The sequence below is a fragment of the Leptodactylus fuscus genome, chromosome 1 (genome assembly GCF_031893055.1).
Source record: "Leptodactylus fuscus isolate aLepFus1 chromosome 1, aLepFus1.hap2, whole genome shotgun sequence".
NCBI lineage: Eukaryota > Metazoa > Chordata > Amphibia > Anura > Leptodactylidae > Leptodactylus > Leptodactylus fuscus.
The window spans coordinates 260,571,002-260,590,253 of NC_134265.1; the positions used below are offsets into that span (position 1 = coordinate 260,571,002).

The 19,252-nt window shown below is 40.5% G+C and overlaps 1 protein-coding gene across 1 annotated transcript in view; it reads right to left on the reverse strand.

Moving 5' to 3' along the window:
- Nucleotides 1–920: 920 nt before the first annotated feature.
- UGT8 (UDP glycosyltransferase 8) overlaps nt 921–19,252 on the reverse strand; it is a 62,470-nt gene continuing 44,138 nt past the window's right edge. The window contains exons 3-6 of the mRNA XM_075265353.1: nt 5,228–5,370; nt 4,472–4,548; nt 3,003–3,222; nt 921–1,601 (exon numbers count right to left, since the gene is read on the reverse strand). Coding sequence (XP_075121454.1) covers nt 1,253–1,601; nt 3,003–3,222; nt 4,472–4,548; nt 5,228–5,370 — 789 coding nt within the window. The 3' untranslated portion in view covers nt 921–1,252. The remainder of the gene's footprint in view (nt 1,602–3,002; nt 3,223–4,471; nt 4,549–5,227; nt 5,371–19,252) is intronic.

Genomic DNA, 19,252 nt, shown 5'->3' on the forward strand with positions numbered 1-19,252 from the left:
CCCCTCCCTCAGTGTCATTTATCATATAAATCCCTAAATTATATTGTTTTAAATATTAATCTCAAGTCTGTTTTCTTGTTAAAGTAACCAGAGGGAACTAAATGAATACAAGTGTGAGAAAGAACACAAAGGAAGATATATTGTTTATAAAGGAGCATAGTTATAGGGGGTGCAGAGATTGAAATATCTATTTAGAGCCCCGAGGAAGCCCAAAGGCCTTTCTACAACAACTTATATACATATTATTGATAGAACATTGTAAGTGTGGGGCCCATTAAAAAATTTATTTGGGGCCCCTGGAGTTTCAAGTTACAGTACGCCTCTATATATCTGCACTGACAACACTCTTGCCAGTCCTTCTAATATTTCATCTGCTACTTCCCACAGAAAATAATTATCTCACATGACATTAATATCTACTAGTCAAAGGTCCAGAAACTAAGAGCAATGCTGTGCATATGTAACCTTGTAATTATAGACAAAAGTCATTTACTACAGTGCGTGTGAATATCAATTACTTGGTGCCACAGGTCTGCAGAAATCTGCATGCCATTTATTATTTCCTCTCTAGTTATTGAGAATATGGGTTTTATGTGCTCAGTGGATCATTATCCAATTTAGTTTCCACTACTTTTTTTTGAGGTTTATTTCATTATAGTTGTGAATTTAAATGTACTAGATATAATGTATACCATTCCTAAATTCTGTTAATCTCAGGCTAACATAAAAGCAATAAAAAGAATACCAGTGCAGTTATATCCCAGCTAACATACAAACTTACGGGTGTATTTTTTTTATATATAAATAGTGGTTTAGGCCCAAGTACGGCAAATATAAGATACTGTACATGAACAATGTATTAAAAAAAGGAGTGAAGCACATTCACACAATGTGTATTACAAAAATGGAGGATATCAGGCACAACTTTTTTTTATATTCAAGTAGAAATAGCATGGATGTGTTAGTAAAAAGAAATGGATTTGTAGAGTTCTGAATGAAAATTACCAAGAAATACAGAATGGTGAGATTGATTGTTTAGAAGTGTTATTGTGGATTAAACTTCAAGTCGTTCAAATGAATGGAGAAGATAATCTTGGAATAAATAATGATTGAAATGAATGGCCATGGGTGCCTTGATGCTGCAGCCTACTATACAGGGTGTGTTTCCATTGAAGCAGTGACAACTCCAGTACTAATGACAAAAGTTAGAATCCATGTTACAGCGGTTCCTTTAGTTCGGGCTTGAGGTGGTTCATTTTACTTTCTCTTTATGCTTAATATGACCATTCTTCTTGTGTTTTCCATTTGCTAGGCCATTATGGTAAAATCCATTGGCGGTGCTATGGTCTGTAATTTTGCTCTTCTGCAAGTATTTCCTGATTTTTGAAAGCACAAACCACATTAAAATAACAGCGATCACTGCGAGTAATACAATATCAACCAAGAAGTATTGCACAATTGAAATGTCATAGGTGGCAGCACGAAGATGCTCAGCCCCATTGTGTCGGAGGACATAATCAATCCAAAACGCAGCCCTGGTGACCGGATGACCTGGCTGATCCTTGTGGATTCTTGAGAGTTTCATTGCTTGCTGTCGATAGCTGTGTTATGACAAACAAACAAAAATGTTAATAACCTTTATATCACTAGATGCAATATTATTGGTAGTAACTAGTCAAGTACAATGAAAAAGTGACACTTTTTTTTACAAGAACATATTTAGAAAGCTCATTTCTAACATATTGTATCTAAAACACGATGGAGGAATTTATTAAGACTGGTATTTCTGATGCCAATCTTAATAAAGGCTTCAACTGGCATCAGCTGATTTAGTTCCGGCCTCTGTGTAACTCAGTAACATAGCTATGCCCCAGAATGGAGATCTACATCGGTCAGAAACTGGCTAAAGGATCCTGTATAACTCACTGGCATGAGTTACAATAAATATGTCAGACCAGGAAGGGGATACCCCTGATCCACCCAGTCTCATAGAAAGTGAGAAGTAAGGTGCAGAATAGGGAACGTGTTGCATCTTTGGAGCAGGGAAAGGCCTTGAGCCAATAATGTGCCATATTATCACCCTCCTATGACAGAAAACTCATATAGATGCAATCGTTAATCCTCTCCACTATATTCAAGTTATTCCTTTTGCTTCAGGGTGTATAGAAACACTTACATATAGCTCAAATGTAGCGTTAAAAGTGACAAATCTAGCGGGTTTTCCCTAGACATCTCCATTGTGACATTCCTCTTTTATTCCTTCTACAGAATAAGAAAAACCCAGAAACCTTGGATCACAAGAAGAGATTAGTAACTATTTGGAGAGTAGGAGGAAACCAGAGTACTGGAGAAATCTGAATTTAAAGGGATTCTACCATTAAAAGATGTTTTTTTTTCTACTGACCACTTTGGTCGTCATGGATGACGCATGCGCAGTCGGCTCTGGCTGCGAGACCATGTTACTGCGTATGCGTCATGCATGACGACCAAAGAAGAGGACACAGAAGGGGAGGACGCAGATCACGAAGAAGGCAGCGCTGGATATGGCAGTTCCAGCAGCAATGGGGACGCCTCCATCGGCGTGTTAGCACTGGGGCCCGCCCTCATTGCTGCCGGACACTCATTAGCATACCGGGAAAAAACGGTATTTCGGATGACTGGCGCGGCAGAGACCACAACAAAAGGTAGGAGACAAATAGCCTTTCTTAAGGTTATTCCGACGTGGTCAGTAGAAAAAAAAAAAAAACATCTTTTAATGGTAGAATCCCTTTAAGTAAAATCGCCTTATCTTTTTTTTTTTTTATTTAAGAGGAAAATCTGTGTCTTCCATAGAGCTGATCCATCTGTAAGTACTAGGATGTATATTTGTTTCATTTTGGTTCCTGAGTTACTGCCATCCAGACGTGAGATTTCAATTCAATTACCAAGGCAATGCTATTCTTTAATAAAGAAGGACAAACATGTTTGAGTTTGGCATATATCGCAAATAGTGCATGAATTACCTTGGTTTATGGATAACATCTGAGAGGGACTCATATAGACTATCTCTCGTCATCCGACTCCAGTCCAGACGTATTCCCATGCCTTTTGCCTGCACTCTGGTCATAGTATCATAATGGTCTCCAAACAGTGGGATTCCAACAACTGGAACCCCATGGTACATGGCTTCAAAAATACCATTTAGTCCTCCATGGCTAAGGAAGGTCCTAATTTTTGGATGTCCTAAAAGAAAATATATATATAAAAAATCTTATGTGATAGGACTACCCTGAATAAATAGTTAACACTTATTAAATACCTAAAAACTTTTAGTTTTGCTGTCTGAACTTAGTAAATTTCACTATTAACCAAAGTGACCCCACTATGATTTCTCTCTGTACTTTTACAATGATGTTATAAGGGATAATACGTAGTGTACAGTAGTGGCAGTTGGGAAACAAAAAAAAATAAAAAATAAAAGCTATGCATCTCCACTATGGTTTATCCCTGTTGTGTGACACAAGGATGCTATAGTTCAGGTATAATAAGTAGTGTAGACTAGTGGCAGTGGTGAAAAGAAGTGATAGGGGTGTTGCTATGTTTTTTTTTCCCCACTACCACCATTTACACTACTTATTGTCCTTGTACATAAAGCAGATCATGACCATGCTATAATCTATGCTTGAATACTGTTCAGTACAACATCCCACTTCCACCAATGTTTTTTGAGGGTTGACAGCAGATTATGGAGAAGGGGAGAAGAACAAGATGCTACCCAGCAGTTTATTTGAATTGATGCAAAGCTCCTGCTAAAATATCAAGTGCATTGCAAAAATAAATAAAGCTTTGCAAAAAAATGAGCAAAATAAAATACAGCCTTAACGTCAGGCAGAACAATAAGAAACAAAATCCTGCCTGTCTGAGCTACTAACTAAACAGTAATAAGAAGCTAACTATATGTGTGGTTTACTTACAGCCACACGAACAAACAAATAAGCATGATATAGTCTCACCAGACTGGAGTATCAGGACACACCAGACACCTCCTCTCACTCCCTGGATCTGCCCTGTAATGAGCCCAGGGCCCACACTTGGGCAGAAGCCTACTCCAGACCCGCCCTGGACCACACATAGGTCAGAAACCTGGGGTTGATATAGCACAGGGGTAGGGAACCTTTGGCTCTCCAGCTGCTGTGAAACTACAACTCCCAGCATGCTCCATTCACTTCCATGGGAGTTCCCAGAACAGCTGAGCCAGTATGCATGCTGGGAGTTGTAGTTTTGCAACAGCTTGGAGAGCCGTACGTTCCCTACCCCTGATATAGCAGGACTCCAGCACTCTGCCTGTCACAATCATTAGATTTTCCTAAACGATTCTTAAAACATAGCTACTGTTCCTGTACATGTTCTTTAAGTTTACTATTGATCTATAAGAGGACTATAAAAAGTTTTTACATTTTAATATGTAAAAATTAATGTAACTTTCACTCACCAAGTAGGTCATTCTGTGGTAACCATTCTACTAGCTTTGTGTTGTTACCTAAATTCCTAGGCTTGGGTCCTGTAAACCTAAAAAAAAATAAAAAAATTAAAAAACAAGCTTAAACAAAGAAGTGCTGAGTATATCTACTTCATTGCTGTGAAATATTCCTCTGCTGAAAAGTACAGATGATAAGAAGTAGCTGTAGGCCAAACAATCAATACCATACTTTAACGTCACAGCATTGATTTCCAATGTGTAAATATAAGCTAAGTGCACAAAAAATGTAACCAGAATGATTCTATAGGCATAAAGCAGTACGTCGATACCGAAGATGAACTTTGCACCAACAGTAAATAACTTTTTTTTTCTTTTAGAGTTTCTATTTCTTCATTTTGTAGAAGTAGAGTTTTTGCCTACAGATGTAGCAGAGTTAGATTGACTTTCTAGCTGCAGCACGATATCTAATCACAGAAGTGAAAGTGCGATCTTATACTTTGCCACATCTGTAAGTTAATCGAAACCTCTTTAATAAAAAAATCCTTCTCTCTCTCTGAGAAGACGGCCTCATTTACACCAACTGCCCTGCAACAGATATTCAGCTCCCTCATATATAGTATTGTGCACACTGTCCACCTTCTTATTAAATATTTAGGAACCTGAGTCCTTATCCTTAAAAGTTCTTCAAAAACAGGGCCAGGGCCAAAAATGTATGTTAGAGCAGAGTTATACATTGATACTACTGTAGAAAAAATGGTTACATCTCACCTCCAAAGCACTTTTTGTTGCAATTTGGCAAGGGCTCCTGCTAGCTTCTCAGCTATGTCTTCAGATAAATATTTTACTCCTGCACCAAATGACACCAGTACGAAGCCATGGTCATCCACATTATCCACCCAGGTCTGCAAATCCTAAAAAAATAAAAATAAAACAACAATTTAAAGGGAGTCTCTTACCACCAAAACTGCTTTTAAACATCTTGTATGGTGTTGTAGGGTCCATTACTCCTATGTGCCATGTAACTTTCTTGTGTCAAAGTGTATTCCTGCTGCCGAGAACTTCTACTTTTATGCCATAAACAAATAAGCACCTGTTTTCGGTTCGAAGGGTACAGGCCAATGTGTGTGCTCCAGCAGTCACACACTTTCTGGGTGCACCGAACAGCTCAATTGCATATGGAATAAGAGTCGAATTTATTGGCTGACCACACTATAACACAAGAAAGGCATGAGGTTTTATACCGATAGACTTCATTTTAGACTGGCTGTAATCCATGCAATAAAAGGGGTTGCCAGTTTTATCACATAAATGTTATTGTTTGTTTAATGAAAAGCTATACAGTTTTTCAAAACACTTTCTGCATCAATTCCTTGTGGGTTTCTAGATCTTCATTCTGTTTACTTCCAGTGGATAAAATCAGTCCATGATCACTTACTATACAGTCCATGGTCATGTGCAGGGTGGCTTTCACCATAAGGCAAACAATACACTTGCACCAGGTTCTATGGTACGGGGACTTTCTCCTGATGACTTATATCAAGAGTCCCTGTTCTACTAAAGAAGAATTACAGGGATTGTGCAAGATGTTCCACATAGAGGTGGCGTGATGACATCAGTGTATCACACCACCTGCAACAGACCAGGAACAGATTGCAACACCATGAGAAGGTCTCATTGAGGGTCATGGTAAGATGACTAAAAGGTTTTTGTTTTTTTAAAGGAAAAATGAGGCACTTACTGCTGAAGAGGCACTTATTTATGAATAAAGGACCCATTACTTATAAGTCGCCTAAGATTTATAGTAAGGTAACTATTATATTTAAAAAGGTCTATTATAAAAGGTATAAAACTATTATTTATAATGGGGTATATAATAATTCCCACTTATAAATAATAGCCCCCCCCCATAATAGCCTCCCCCTATAAAAGCCCCATTAAAAATACATTTCCTCCATATAATACTTCTCCCTTATAAATAACAGTCCCCATGAATAATGGTTCTCACTTTATATATAATAGAGCCCCTCCCAATAAATAATATAATAATATATAGGGAGAGACTATTATTCATTATGGGGGGCTATTATCTATAAGTGGGGACTATTATTTAAAAGGGGGAACTATTAAGGGAGTACTAGTTATAAAGGGGGACTGTTACTGATAAGGGGGACTATTTATAAAGAGGCATTATTATTTATGAGCAGGGACCATTTTTTGTGGGACGTTAATACTTCTGAGCAGGGACTATTATTTATAGGAAGGCAATATAGTTTATGAGCAGGCACTGTTTATTTATAATGGACATTATGATTTAGAAGTGACTTATTTATAAGAGGGCATTAAGAGGGATGATTTATAAACAGTGACAATTATTTTTCAATGGTTATTATTATTTATAAACAGTGACTATTATTTCAAAAAGTGTGTTATTATGTATAAACAGGGACCATTATTTATAAGGAGCATTATTATTTATAGGCAAGGAATCTTAGCCCCTTTTAAAAAAAAAAGTAAGCCCTGCTTATAAATAATGAACCCCTGATAAATATTACTGATAAAGGGGTAGTTACTTGTGAACAGGAACCATTATTTATAAGGGGGAACTATTATTTAGAAGTGCTGGGGAATTGGACTATGTGATGGGAACTAAGGAGGGATTATACTATGTGGGGGCTACTGAGGCGGTATTGTAATTTTTTTTTTAAAACTCATTTTATTGAAAGTTATACAAAAGTGCAAGTAATACAGTCAGGAAAAACACGCTCACAAAGAGCACAAAATAAAATACATAGGAAAGCATAAATAGATAAAAAGACATGCCACCTCACCACCTCACCTGGATCCCAACTCAACCACCGTAGCAATAGCACAATGGAGAACAGAGCACAATAGCATCACAACATACCGGCACAAGGGGCCTTGGACCTTCCCAGCAAATGCCGCCCCTCAGGATGCAAAAGCGTTCAACGCCGATTGTAATGGAGCAGATTATTGGGTTGCGGGGGAATCAAACCACGCTCCCCACACCTCATAAAATTTCTGGGGACAACCCCTCCTCTTGTATATAATTTGGTTAAATGGGATAACTGAATTAAATCAACTTCCGCCACTGGGATATCGACAGAGATTTTGGGGCCATCCACCGCAGGGCGATGACCTTCCTGGCATAAAATAAACACTCCTGGAGAAAAATGGTGTGGGGGGGCACTGTAATTTATTCACGTCAGTTGGTGAGAGGAGCCCTACCTATGAAACCTTTGCACTGGGCCTGCTAGTGTGTTAAAGGGCCCGTCATGTGATGGGCAACCAAGTGCACGTCTCTTTACCAGGCAGATGTCTGAGTACTGTGCTGTGACTGTTACGAGCTGTGCACCTGTGTGTTCATCACATGACCATGGACTGTACATCACATGCCCATGGACTGTACATCACATGAGCATTAACTGATTTTTATCCACTGGGATTAAGCAGAATGAATGACCGCAAGCAGAGGTCTAGAAAACTGTGAGAAATTGATACATAAAGTATATTGGAAAATTCTATAACTTTTCATTATACAAATATAACATTTATTTTCTAAGGGCCAAACTGACTACATTCTTTAACTATTTTTCCAAAAACAGTATATTATAAATAAATTCTCAGCCAGATATGAGTAGTGGTGACACATTATGGGTTATTCCTACACATGCAAAACAATCAGAGAAAATAACCCAATTCCTGGGTGATATAACCTAGCTAGTTGGTACTCTATTACATGGACAGATCTCCTAATGTGCACTACAATAAAAAAACAAAAAAACAAAAAAAACAAACAAAAAAAAAAAAACACGCTTTTATTGCCAGCAAATTACCAGGAGCCATATCACAGCGTGACAGCTGCATGTGAACTTTGGAACGGTTTATCGTTGTCCTTTTAGAGCTATCTGTTTATCACCGCCTACTGCATCACATACTTTTTCTTGGAAAGTATGCGTCTTAGAATACAGGTTAAATAATAAATCTAAGGTGTCAATAATTTAAATCTTAGCTGTCATTGCTGTAAAGACATGTGCCAATATCAGATATCATTATAGGAGCGCATATATGCAGTAATATATGGGGTATAAAGCAAGTTTATTTAATGTATCCATTGAATAAGTGTGGAGTTACTTTACTCAAGTTTACAATCTTTTTATATTATTAAAGGTAGAATATATGAATCTATGTACTTAGTACAGTATGTTTCACAGAATTCTTTTAACACTTTGATGGGCTATCCTTAAGTTATCTTTATTTGGTTAATTCTTGCAAATGACATACCCGTATATACTCAAGTATAAGCTGACTTTTTAATCACATTTTTCATGCTGAAAAAGCTCTCCTCGGTTTATACACAAGTCAGGGTCCATGGAGCACAGAAAACTGGAAGGACCTGGAAGGGGGAGGTCCTTTAGTGCTACTGCTCTGTGATTGGCTTGTCATGAGGTCACGTGACTGTGATGTCATCAAAGGTCCTGTAGCCACTGGTATGTAACACCTGGCCAGGATTCATTGTGTCTTATGGAAGAAGTCTGTTGTATGGAGGAGAGGAAGCTACAGTAAAGTGACACACACAGGGACCTTCCTTTAGTTACTCTGCCTATTAATGTCAGACATTTGGGGTTATTCATTTAGTTTCAGTAACTCCATGTGCCTCACATTAATAACAGTAAACCCCATCAAGTCCCTCAAATTAACCCCTGTGTGCTCCATATAAGGGTTACTAATATGTGAGACACATGAGGGTACTAATGAAGGACCTTAATTATGAAGATACCTAATTATTACCTCCATATGTCCCACATATCAGTAACTCTTATGTGAGGCACACAGGGGGTTAATGTGAGGGACATGATGGGGTTAACTGCTATTACTATGAGGCACATGGAGTTACTAAGCTGTAATGCACACGACCAGACTTTTTATCTGCAATGGTGGATCTCTTCCCCCCCCCCCCCCCTACCTCGGCTTATACTCGAGTCAATACGTTTTACAAGTTTTTTGTGGTAAAAGTAGGGGTCTCGGCTTATATTCGGGTCGGCTTATACTCGAGTAAATACGGTACATTTTGTAGCTAAACTCTAAAGTTACTTGAATTAGACAAGGAAGCAATACGGTCATTGAAAAGGGCTATTAAACTTCCACAAGCACACAGGGCAAGGATTGGCTCACTTAGTCTTTTTTTTTTTTTTTTTTTGTAGAATAAATGTTGATGAATATGGCACGGTGGTGGCCCGGCACACTATTGAAAAGTGTCACAAGTACCTGTAAATAATGACAAATTACTAATTTGAAACTATTTTACACCACTTTAAAAATCTATGATGGAGAGGCTACAACATACAAACACAATGTAGCATACAGTAAAAGTACAGTATGTGTGCATAGAGCAGGAGCCATATTTTATGATAGGGTACATTGTGCCTTAAACAGGACCTTTCATCACCTCCAGTTCTTAATACCTGTTAATAGTCATTGCTTTACTAATGCCAATACAGTTGGAATTTTTTTTTTTCTCTAGCTCACACTGTTCAAGAGCAATCCATGCAGGTAGTTTTGGTTCCGGATATGCTACTTAGGCTCTGTAATGTCAGATGAGCAGTGTCAGGCAGAAGCTGGAAAGGGGGTGTGATTCGGAGCTCCAATAAGAAGTGGAGAGGGTCAAAGCTCCTGCCTAACCACATATATGACAGCACAGAGACTAAATAGCATATGAAGCAACAAAATTAACAGCAATTAGTGCTCAAGAAAGGTTGGGCTAGAGAAAAAATTCCAACTGTACTGGAGCAGTGCCTATTAAGTAATGCCAAGAGCTGGACTTGTTAGAACTGTTGAAGGGTCCTCTTGAAAGTGGTTATTCAACTCATTTTCATTGAAGACCTATTTTCAAAATAGTTCATCAATAAGAGATCAGTGCAGTTCTGACACCTAAGCCCTGAGGGGCTATTCAAAGGAGTCACACCACTTATACAAAGTCTGTGACCATTTGTTTTATAGCAGTAATTACATGTAATTACTTGTCATGATAATTACACGTCATGGTAATGGTTTCATATACTGTATACCAAGATAAAAGCAGTGTTATGGAGGAGTCTAAAAGATACCTTCCTCCTCACCATAGAATCTATGGTAGACAGCTATAACCTCAGCGAAGCCATACCACCCATGTGACACTTATGGCTCTCTGCCCACCGTCAGAAGGGCATTCCTAACAGTCAAGCTGTGCTGTGAGGAACTCATGTGATAGTACTCATCCATAGACTTGTACTGGTGGTAGAGAGGCATTCCTTATAACTCAGTGTCATCATTGGGCGGTAAGGTCAGTACAGGGCTGGGGGGTATTACTCACAGCCCAGCTACACTGTCAGGAACACACTTCTGACGATGGGCAGAGATTGGTGCTGAAACTAACAGCGCCGATATCTACAGCCCAACAGCGCACTGTCAGCTATCTAGCGGTATATAAAGCTGTATGTGCCCGAGGACATGAAAGGTCCCCCCAACAGATTTTACCAGTGACGATAACCAGAAAATAAACAGCGTTATAGTCAGGCAGGGTAAAGGTGAAGAGGTGAAGAAGAGAAAAAAAGCTATTATTTTATAACAAACTTTATAGCAAATGCTCTCATCTTGAAGTCTACTGCTAATGAAGTCTTATCCTATGGTAAATAATCACACACTAATTCCAGTATGACAAGCCTATTGTATATAAGTAAATAGTATTTTACACTGACTGATCTCGTTGAATTGTTACTAGTTTGCTTTGCTTATTCTTCTGTTGTCGTATTTTGACAAATGTTTTATGCTCCTCTAATATATATTATATATATATAGGCATTGTATTGTATGATTCATGTAAAGCACTGTAAACTACATTTAGTAAATGTAAAACCTGAATGTAGGAACAGAGCTGAGATAGCTATATTTATTTTGTACCGCTATTTGGTGTTTTCCACAATCAGAACTATAAATTGTTATACTGGGCAAATACATGTACATTCATCATTTATACTCCAAGACAAACTGACAGCAGCTTTCTTATCTATTCGCCCTTAGCCAAGTAGATGAGGAAGTCATGAAAGTCACAATTGAAGGCAAGAATGGACTGATTCATGGCACTGTGTGCTCTTTGTTTGAGTGCCTGAATCATCGCTTAGCTATTCTATGCAGACTTTGCTACTTTAATGTACAGCTGCAGTTACTGAGCGTGGCTTCAGCTGGTACTGACCAGCACAGGCTTACACTGCAAAATACTAAATGGAAACGATAGCTTAAGAAGAAACTTAATCACATGAGAATAATAAATGGTCAGAAGATGACTGTAAATGTTGTTAAAGTTCTTTATGGCGATGCCTATAAAAACAAATAGCCATTGTTGTTGGAGGTTTTGGCTACTTCATTAATGATATTCAAGGGAATGTTTGACCAATGTTATTGGCAACTAAAGTTGAGGTTAGGTTAACATATAATGAAAAATAGTACAAATCACCTTGTGTGAAGTCTATCCATCCTTCCTAGTTTGAGGAAATTTGTCATGTGCATGTTACAAAACTCACGTAGTCCACCTCCATGACTCAGAACTGAGAACAGAGGCCAAGGATCCATTCAGAGAGCATTGTCCAGTCTGAGAAACACATTTTGTGTGACAATCACATTTCCCAGACTGAAAATGTGGGTTGTCTGAACTGAGCTCACAGCATCATAGTGATTTATGATGCTGTGAGTTACCAAAATACTCTAGGTCTACTCTAGGTCTGAGTCACACTCCCTTTCTGGCACTGCTCTTCTGCAGAACTTAAATAGCACATCAGGCATCAAAACTACCTGCAATTATTGCTCGAGAATGGTGGGGCTAGAAAAAAAATTCCAACTATGCTGGATCAGTGGAGCGGCACCTATTTACATATGCTAAAAACCTGAATTGATGGAATGCTTAAAGGTCCTGTTTAAGCGCTGAACACTTAGGTCTTTGATCTGCTCTGTACGATAGGACATTTTACCACCTAGACCAACTCCAACTCATTGCATCCTTCAACTGGTGTTTTCTCTACCCCCTACCATTCCCAAACTGTCACTTGTATTGTTACAGCATAATTATGCGCTCTACTGTCAGTTAGGTGGTCCTGATCTGGAGCACTAAGACAAGGACTATCCATCTGTCCGCAGAGAGCTTATGCGTGCTGAAAAATTGCCTAAATTATTGCTTGGGAACAGTGGGGGTTAGAGAAAATCTCAACTGTGCTAAAAAGCAATAGAGTAGCCTGTATTGAAGAGTTGGAGTTTGCGGAGGTGGCAAATCCCTTGCACCAGAATAAAAATCTATTCAAGTGAGGAACTGGCGCTGATTTCCAATGTAACTCTCATCCGTTTTCTGGCTAGTTTTGTTGGGCTGAGGCATTCCTGCCCTGGTCTTGGTTAGTATCCCCAGTCACTCTGTCCACCTCTTTAAAAAGTGCCAGCAGAGCACAGAAAGAGGGAAGTGGAGGATCTTTGTACATTCACCATATTACTCTAAAGATGAGGAAAGTGTGGAAAAAGTAGAATTCTTAAAGGGGTTCTATCATTGGGAAATGTCATTTTTAACTAAAGCACATACTTGCACAGCCTTTAGAACGGTTATTTCACACGTACCTTTTGTATGTAAATCACCTCAGTAGTTTTTGAATGAGCCCATTTTTATTCATATGCTAGTTAGGCTCCTTCAAGCACCGGAAGTTCTCAGCGAGTACTCCTATCTATGTTGTGTGCTGTGTACGAGAGCAGGGAAATGAGTTATCAGCAGCATGTGCTGTACACACAAGTGAGAGAGGAGTGCTCGATAAGACTTCCGGGTGCACACTGGATGCTAATTAGCATATGGATAAAAACGGGTTCATTCAAAAACTACTGAGGTGATTTACATACAAAAGGTAGGTGTGGAATAGACACATATTAAGGTATTCGGTACTATAGTTTCGAATACTATTCGCTCATCTCTGTTCGGGACTGGAAAGCAAATAAAAAAAACATTAAAGAGTATGCCACGGGGTAAGTATGCATTAAAAAGAGGTACCCCACAGAAGAGGGGTAATCTTTAGAGATGAGCGAACAGTGTTCTATCGAACACATGTTCGATCGGATATCAGGGTGTTCGCCATGTTCGAATCGAACACCGCGTGGTAAAGTGCGCCAAAATTCGATTCCCCTCCCACCTTCCCTGGCGCCTTTTTTGCACCAATAACAGCGCAGGGGAGGTGGGACAGGAACTACAACACCGGGGGCATTGAAAAAAATTGGAAAAAGTCATTGGCTGCCGAAATCAGGTGACCTCCATTTTAGACGAATAGTGGATTTCAAATCCGGGTCATATGAGAATGTGAACTTTGTGACTATGAGACAGGGATAGCTGTACAGGCAGGGATAGCTAGGGATAACCTTTATTTAGGGGGGAATGTTATTAAAAATAACTTTTTGGGGCTCTATCGGGTGTGTAATTGTGATTTTTGTGAGATAAACTTTTTCCCATAGGGATGCATTGGCCAGCGCTGATTGGCCGAATTCCGTACTCTGGCCAATGCATTCTATTAGCTTGATGAAGCAGAGTGTGCACAAGGGTTCAAGCGCACCCTCGGCTCTGATGTAGCAGAGCCGAGGCTGCACAAGGGTTCAAGCGCACCCTCGGCTCTGATGTAGGAGAGCCGAGGGTGCACTTGAACCCTTGTGCACCCTCAGCTCTGCTACATCAGAGCCGAGGGTGCGCTTGAACCCTTGTGCACACTCTGCTTCATCAAGCTAATAGAATGCATTGGCCAGCGCTGATTGGCCAATGTATTCTATTAGCCTGATGAAGTAGAGCTGAATGTGTGTGCTAAGCACACACATTCAGCTCTACTTCATCGGGCTAATAGAATGCATTGGCCAGCGCTGATTGGCCAGAGTACGGAACTCGACCAATCAGCGCTGGCTCTGCTGGAGGAGGCGGAGTCTAAGATCGCTCCACACCAGTCTCCATTCAGGTCCGACCTTAGACTCCGCCTCCTCCGGCAGAGCCAGCGCTGATTGGCCGAAGGCTGGCCAATGCATTCCTATGCGAATGCAGAGACTTAGCAGTGCTGAGTCAGTTTTGCTCAACTACACATCTGATGCACACTCGGCACTGCTACATCAGATGTAGCAATCTGATGTAGCAGAGCCGAGGGTGCACTAGAACCCCTGTGCAAACTCAGTTCACGCTAATAGAATGCATTGGCCAGCGCTGATTGGCCAATGCATTCTATTAGCCCGATGAAGTAGAGCTGAATGTGTGTGCTAAGCACACACATTCAGCACTGCTTCATCACGCCAATACAATGCATTAGCCAGTGCTGATTGGCCAGAGTACGGAATTCGGCCAATCAGCGCTGGCTCTGCTGGAGGAGGCGGAGTCTAAGGTCGGACCTGAATGGAGACTGGTGTGGAGCGATCTTAGACTCCGCCTCCTCCAGCAGAGCCAGCGCTGATTGGCCGAATTCCGTACTCTGGCCAATCAGCGCTGGCCAATGCATTCTATTAGCCCGATGAAGTAGAGCTGAATGTGTGTGCTAAGCACACACATTCAGCACTGCTTCATCACGCCAATACAATGCATTAGCCAGTGCTGATTGGCCAGAGTACGGAATTCGGCCAATCAGCGCTGGCTCTGCTGGAGGAGGCAGAGTCTAAGGTCGGACCTGAATGGAGACTGGTGTGGAGCGATCTTAGACTCCGCCTCCTCCAGCAGAGCCAGCGCTGATTGGCCGAATTCCGTACTCTGGCCAATCAGCGCTGGCCAATGCATTCTATTAGCCCGATGAAGTAGAGCTGAATGTGTGTGCTAAGCACACACATTCAGCACTGCTTCATCACGCCAATACAATGCATTAGCCAGTGCTGATTGGCCAGAGTACGGAATTCGGCCAATCAGCGCTGGCTCTGCTGGAGGAGGCGGAGTCTAAGGTCGGACCTGAATGGAGACTGGTGTGGAGCGATCTTAGACTCCGCCTCCTCCAGCAGAGCCAGCGCTGATTGGCCGAATTCCGTACTCTGGCCAATCAGCACTGGCTAATGCATTGTATTGGCGTGATAAAGCAGTGCTGAATGTGTGTGCTTAGCACACACATTCAGCTCTACTTCATCGGGCTAATAGAATGCATTGGCCAATCAGCGCTGGCCAATGCATTCTATTAGCGTGAACTGAGTTTGCACAGGGGTTCTAGTGCACCCTCGGCTCTGCTACATCAGATTGCTACATCTGATGTAGCAGTGCCGAGTGTGCATCAGATGTGTAGTTGAGCAAAACTGACTCAGCACTGCTAAGTCTCTGCATTCGCATAGGAATGCATTGGCCAGCCTTCGGCCAATCAGCGCTGGCTCTGCCGGAGGAGGCGGAGTCTAAGGTCGGACCTGAATGGAGACTGGTGTGGAGCGATCTTAGACTCCGCCTCCTCCAGCAGAGCCAGCGCTGATTGGTCGAGTTCCGTACTCTGGCCAATCAGCACTGGCCAATGCATTTCTATGGGGAAAAGTTAGCTTGCGAAAATCGCAAACTGACAGGGATTTCCATGAAATAAAGTGACTTTTATGCCCCCAGACATGCTTCCCCTGCTGTCCCAGTGTCATTCCAGAGGTGTTGGCATCATTTCCTGGGGTGTCATAGTGGACTTGGTGACCCTCCAGACACGAATTTGGGTTTCCCCCTTAACGAGTTTATGTTCCCCATAGACTATAATGGGGTTCGAAACCCATTCGAACACTCGAACAGTGAGCGGCTGTTCGAATCGAATTTCGAACCTCGAACATTTTAGTGTTCGCTCATCTCTAGTAATCTTATACGGTGAGTATATCCCAAACTCTATATTTTAACTGGAAAAGTTGGGGGTCATCTTATACACCGGAAAATACGGTATGTTGCACCTGAGCAGCCTCCATCCAAGGACGTAACTAGCAAATACTGGCCCACACACAGTATAACACCCCATTTACACACTCAATAATGTCCCATAATGGTCTCTTCAAACAGTATAATGTTCCATAACAGCCCCTCCACACAGTATTATGTCCCATAGCAGCCCCTGCATACAGTATTATGTCCCACAGTAGCCCCTCCACATAGTTTTATGTCCCTCTGTGGCCTCAATGGTGTTCTTTGGAAATATTGAGCGAGTACCACTGGTTTTTAGGTTCCTCTGGGCCTCTGATCATTATACTTTGAGGTCTGAAGAGACCCTGTGTATAATAATAGCAGTATTTGTTGGGGTTAGCCTAACACTCTTGCCTTGGTCCTGCAGCCTTACTTACTGATTCCTGCTCCTGCACATGGTTGCCATTGCTTCTCCTTCTTCCCTCCAGGGTGCTAGTGATGTGCTATGGTATGCATGGGGTCCCGTGGAGGGTAAAAAGGGAAAGAGAAGGTGGCAATAACAGCCTATTAAAGAGGTAAAGACCAAAAAATAAAAAAATAAATAAAAAAAGCAGCAGTGGCCCACCAGGCCCTCTAAGGTCATGGACCCGTCGCAGCTACTGCTACAGCTATACTTACACCACTTCCTCCATCAAAAACCCATGGGAGTCTGACTGTGTCCTTGTATTGGCAAGTATGGCCATTGATAAGTTGGAATTGATGCTCTTTCCAATAGCACCTTCATATGCTTTCAATTATTTTCATTATAATGAAAAATTTACTGTGCACTATAAGCAGGGCAGAGCAAAGACCAGGCAAAAGTCTACACAAACTATAAACCCATTACTATGCTTTATGCAGTCTTGTAAATATCTTTAAAGGCAGTACTATCATATAGTTGTCACCAGATAGTACATTCTGAACACGTTTGAATAAGATCTAAATATATTAATGGAACCAAAATTGCATAGTCATCAGTAACAGACTCAGTGTTACAGATAACTTACAAATAAGACTGAAAAGAGCAATACAAGTGACACAGAATTACATAGTTAACTCCCTGTATCCCTTATTCAAAGACAAGCCAAAAACAATAAATGTAGTGTTATTTAGTAACTGAATGAAAAGTTTCTCTAGTAATTGTAGAAAGACTGTCAGTTTTCTCCCAGAAACTCTTCTCCCATAGACCTTCTGTTGTATTAAATCTATATACAACCATTTTGTGATCTTTGAAGTTAAACACTAATCCGAGCCTGAAATATCAGGTATGATCCTAGTGAAGCCCACTCATAGACTTATGTTCATCCCAGGCATGCTTACACTCGCTTACTGAGGATTTCCCAGCATGTACATGTATTCTTTCAGCGAAGTTATATTTCTTGACATTGCCTCTGATCTTCCCCCCCAAATAAGTTCATATTGTGCCCCTTTGTTCTTTTGTTTATTTATTTTTTTAAACTAAAAGCACTTCATCCCGAATCTTATTTATACATTTAACATATTTCAAGGTTTCCAACTTGTCCCCCCTTTTCTGTTTTTTGGAATTGTAATTTGTATGTGGTTTTAAACCTTTAGTTACATTGTGTCTAATTACCCAAACCGGAAGCACACATCTCACATAGAATGACTTTTTTCACTTTGTTAAGAATCACTTTCAGGCCAAGGCCCCACATTGCAGAAACACAGCTTTATTTATTTTATTTTATTTTTTATTGCAGTTTTTGGGTGCATTCAGTCTACGTAACGCCGGGCGTGTATGAGAGCCGTACACGCCGGCATTACGGCAGACTGCCGAACACTTCCCATTCACTTCAATGGGAGCGCTCGTAACAGCGGCGTTTACGAGCGCTCCCATTGAAGTGAATGGGAAGTGTTCGGCAGTCTGCCGTAATGCCGGCGTGTACGGCTCTCATACACGCCCGGCGTTACGTAGTCTGAATGCACCCTTTATTGTGTTTTTTTAAGCTAAAGCCAAGAATGGCTACAAAAGGAAAGGGAAATGTATAAGAAATTCTTATAATTCTACCTTCTGCTCAATCCATTCCTGGCTTTGGCTAAAAAAAAACGCAACAAAATCTGCAACAAAAAAAACCCTGCATTTCTGCAACATGGGGCCGTAGCCTCAAACTGTGTCGGGAATATATATTGCATAGCAACATTGGATTAAGAATGGAGAGAGAGACTCTGATATTTTGGGGATTGTGTGGAACTGCCAACTGTGTGGTACAAGTGATACATGTGTGGAGAGAAAGTAAATTCTGCTAAAAACTCAAGTTCTGGAAGTCAGGTTCCAGCACGCAGTTATTAAATCCTCTGTAGGTTTCCTCTGAATAAAATATAGGAGTATTTTACCTTTGTTTTGCGTTTCCCTGCTCTTCTGGGGAACTTCATTAATCCTTTAAATCAAGTCATTTGCACATATAATAAATGATGCTCATATATATTGAGAACACTTAATCTCTTTACCCAGTCTTGCTTATTTTCTACTCCCTGCAAATTAGAAGTGAATCAAAATCTGGTACCTCCCTATTGCAACATTGTTTAGAATAGATCACGACTAAGCACAGAGATTTAAAGCGGAACTAAACGTTCAGACAACTTTTGATTTGTCAGTATTTCTTTCATTAATAAATTATGTAATAAACTTTGTTAACAAATGTTGCCTCATTTCTTTGTAATCCTGCATTTTTTCACTCTTGCCTTTACTTCTGTATTGACAGCTTTTCATGCCTCGAATTGAATTTTACTTTGTATGGGAGTGTGGGCTGTAAAATGTATAGACAATGAGAGTAGGGGAGGGTCACTTCAAACAGTTATAACTCCGACACTATAAAATGTGCAACCTTTTTTTGGGGCATACGAAAGAGGAGATTCTC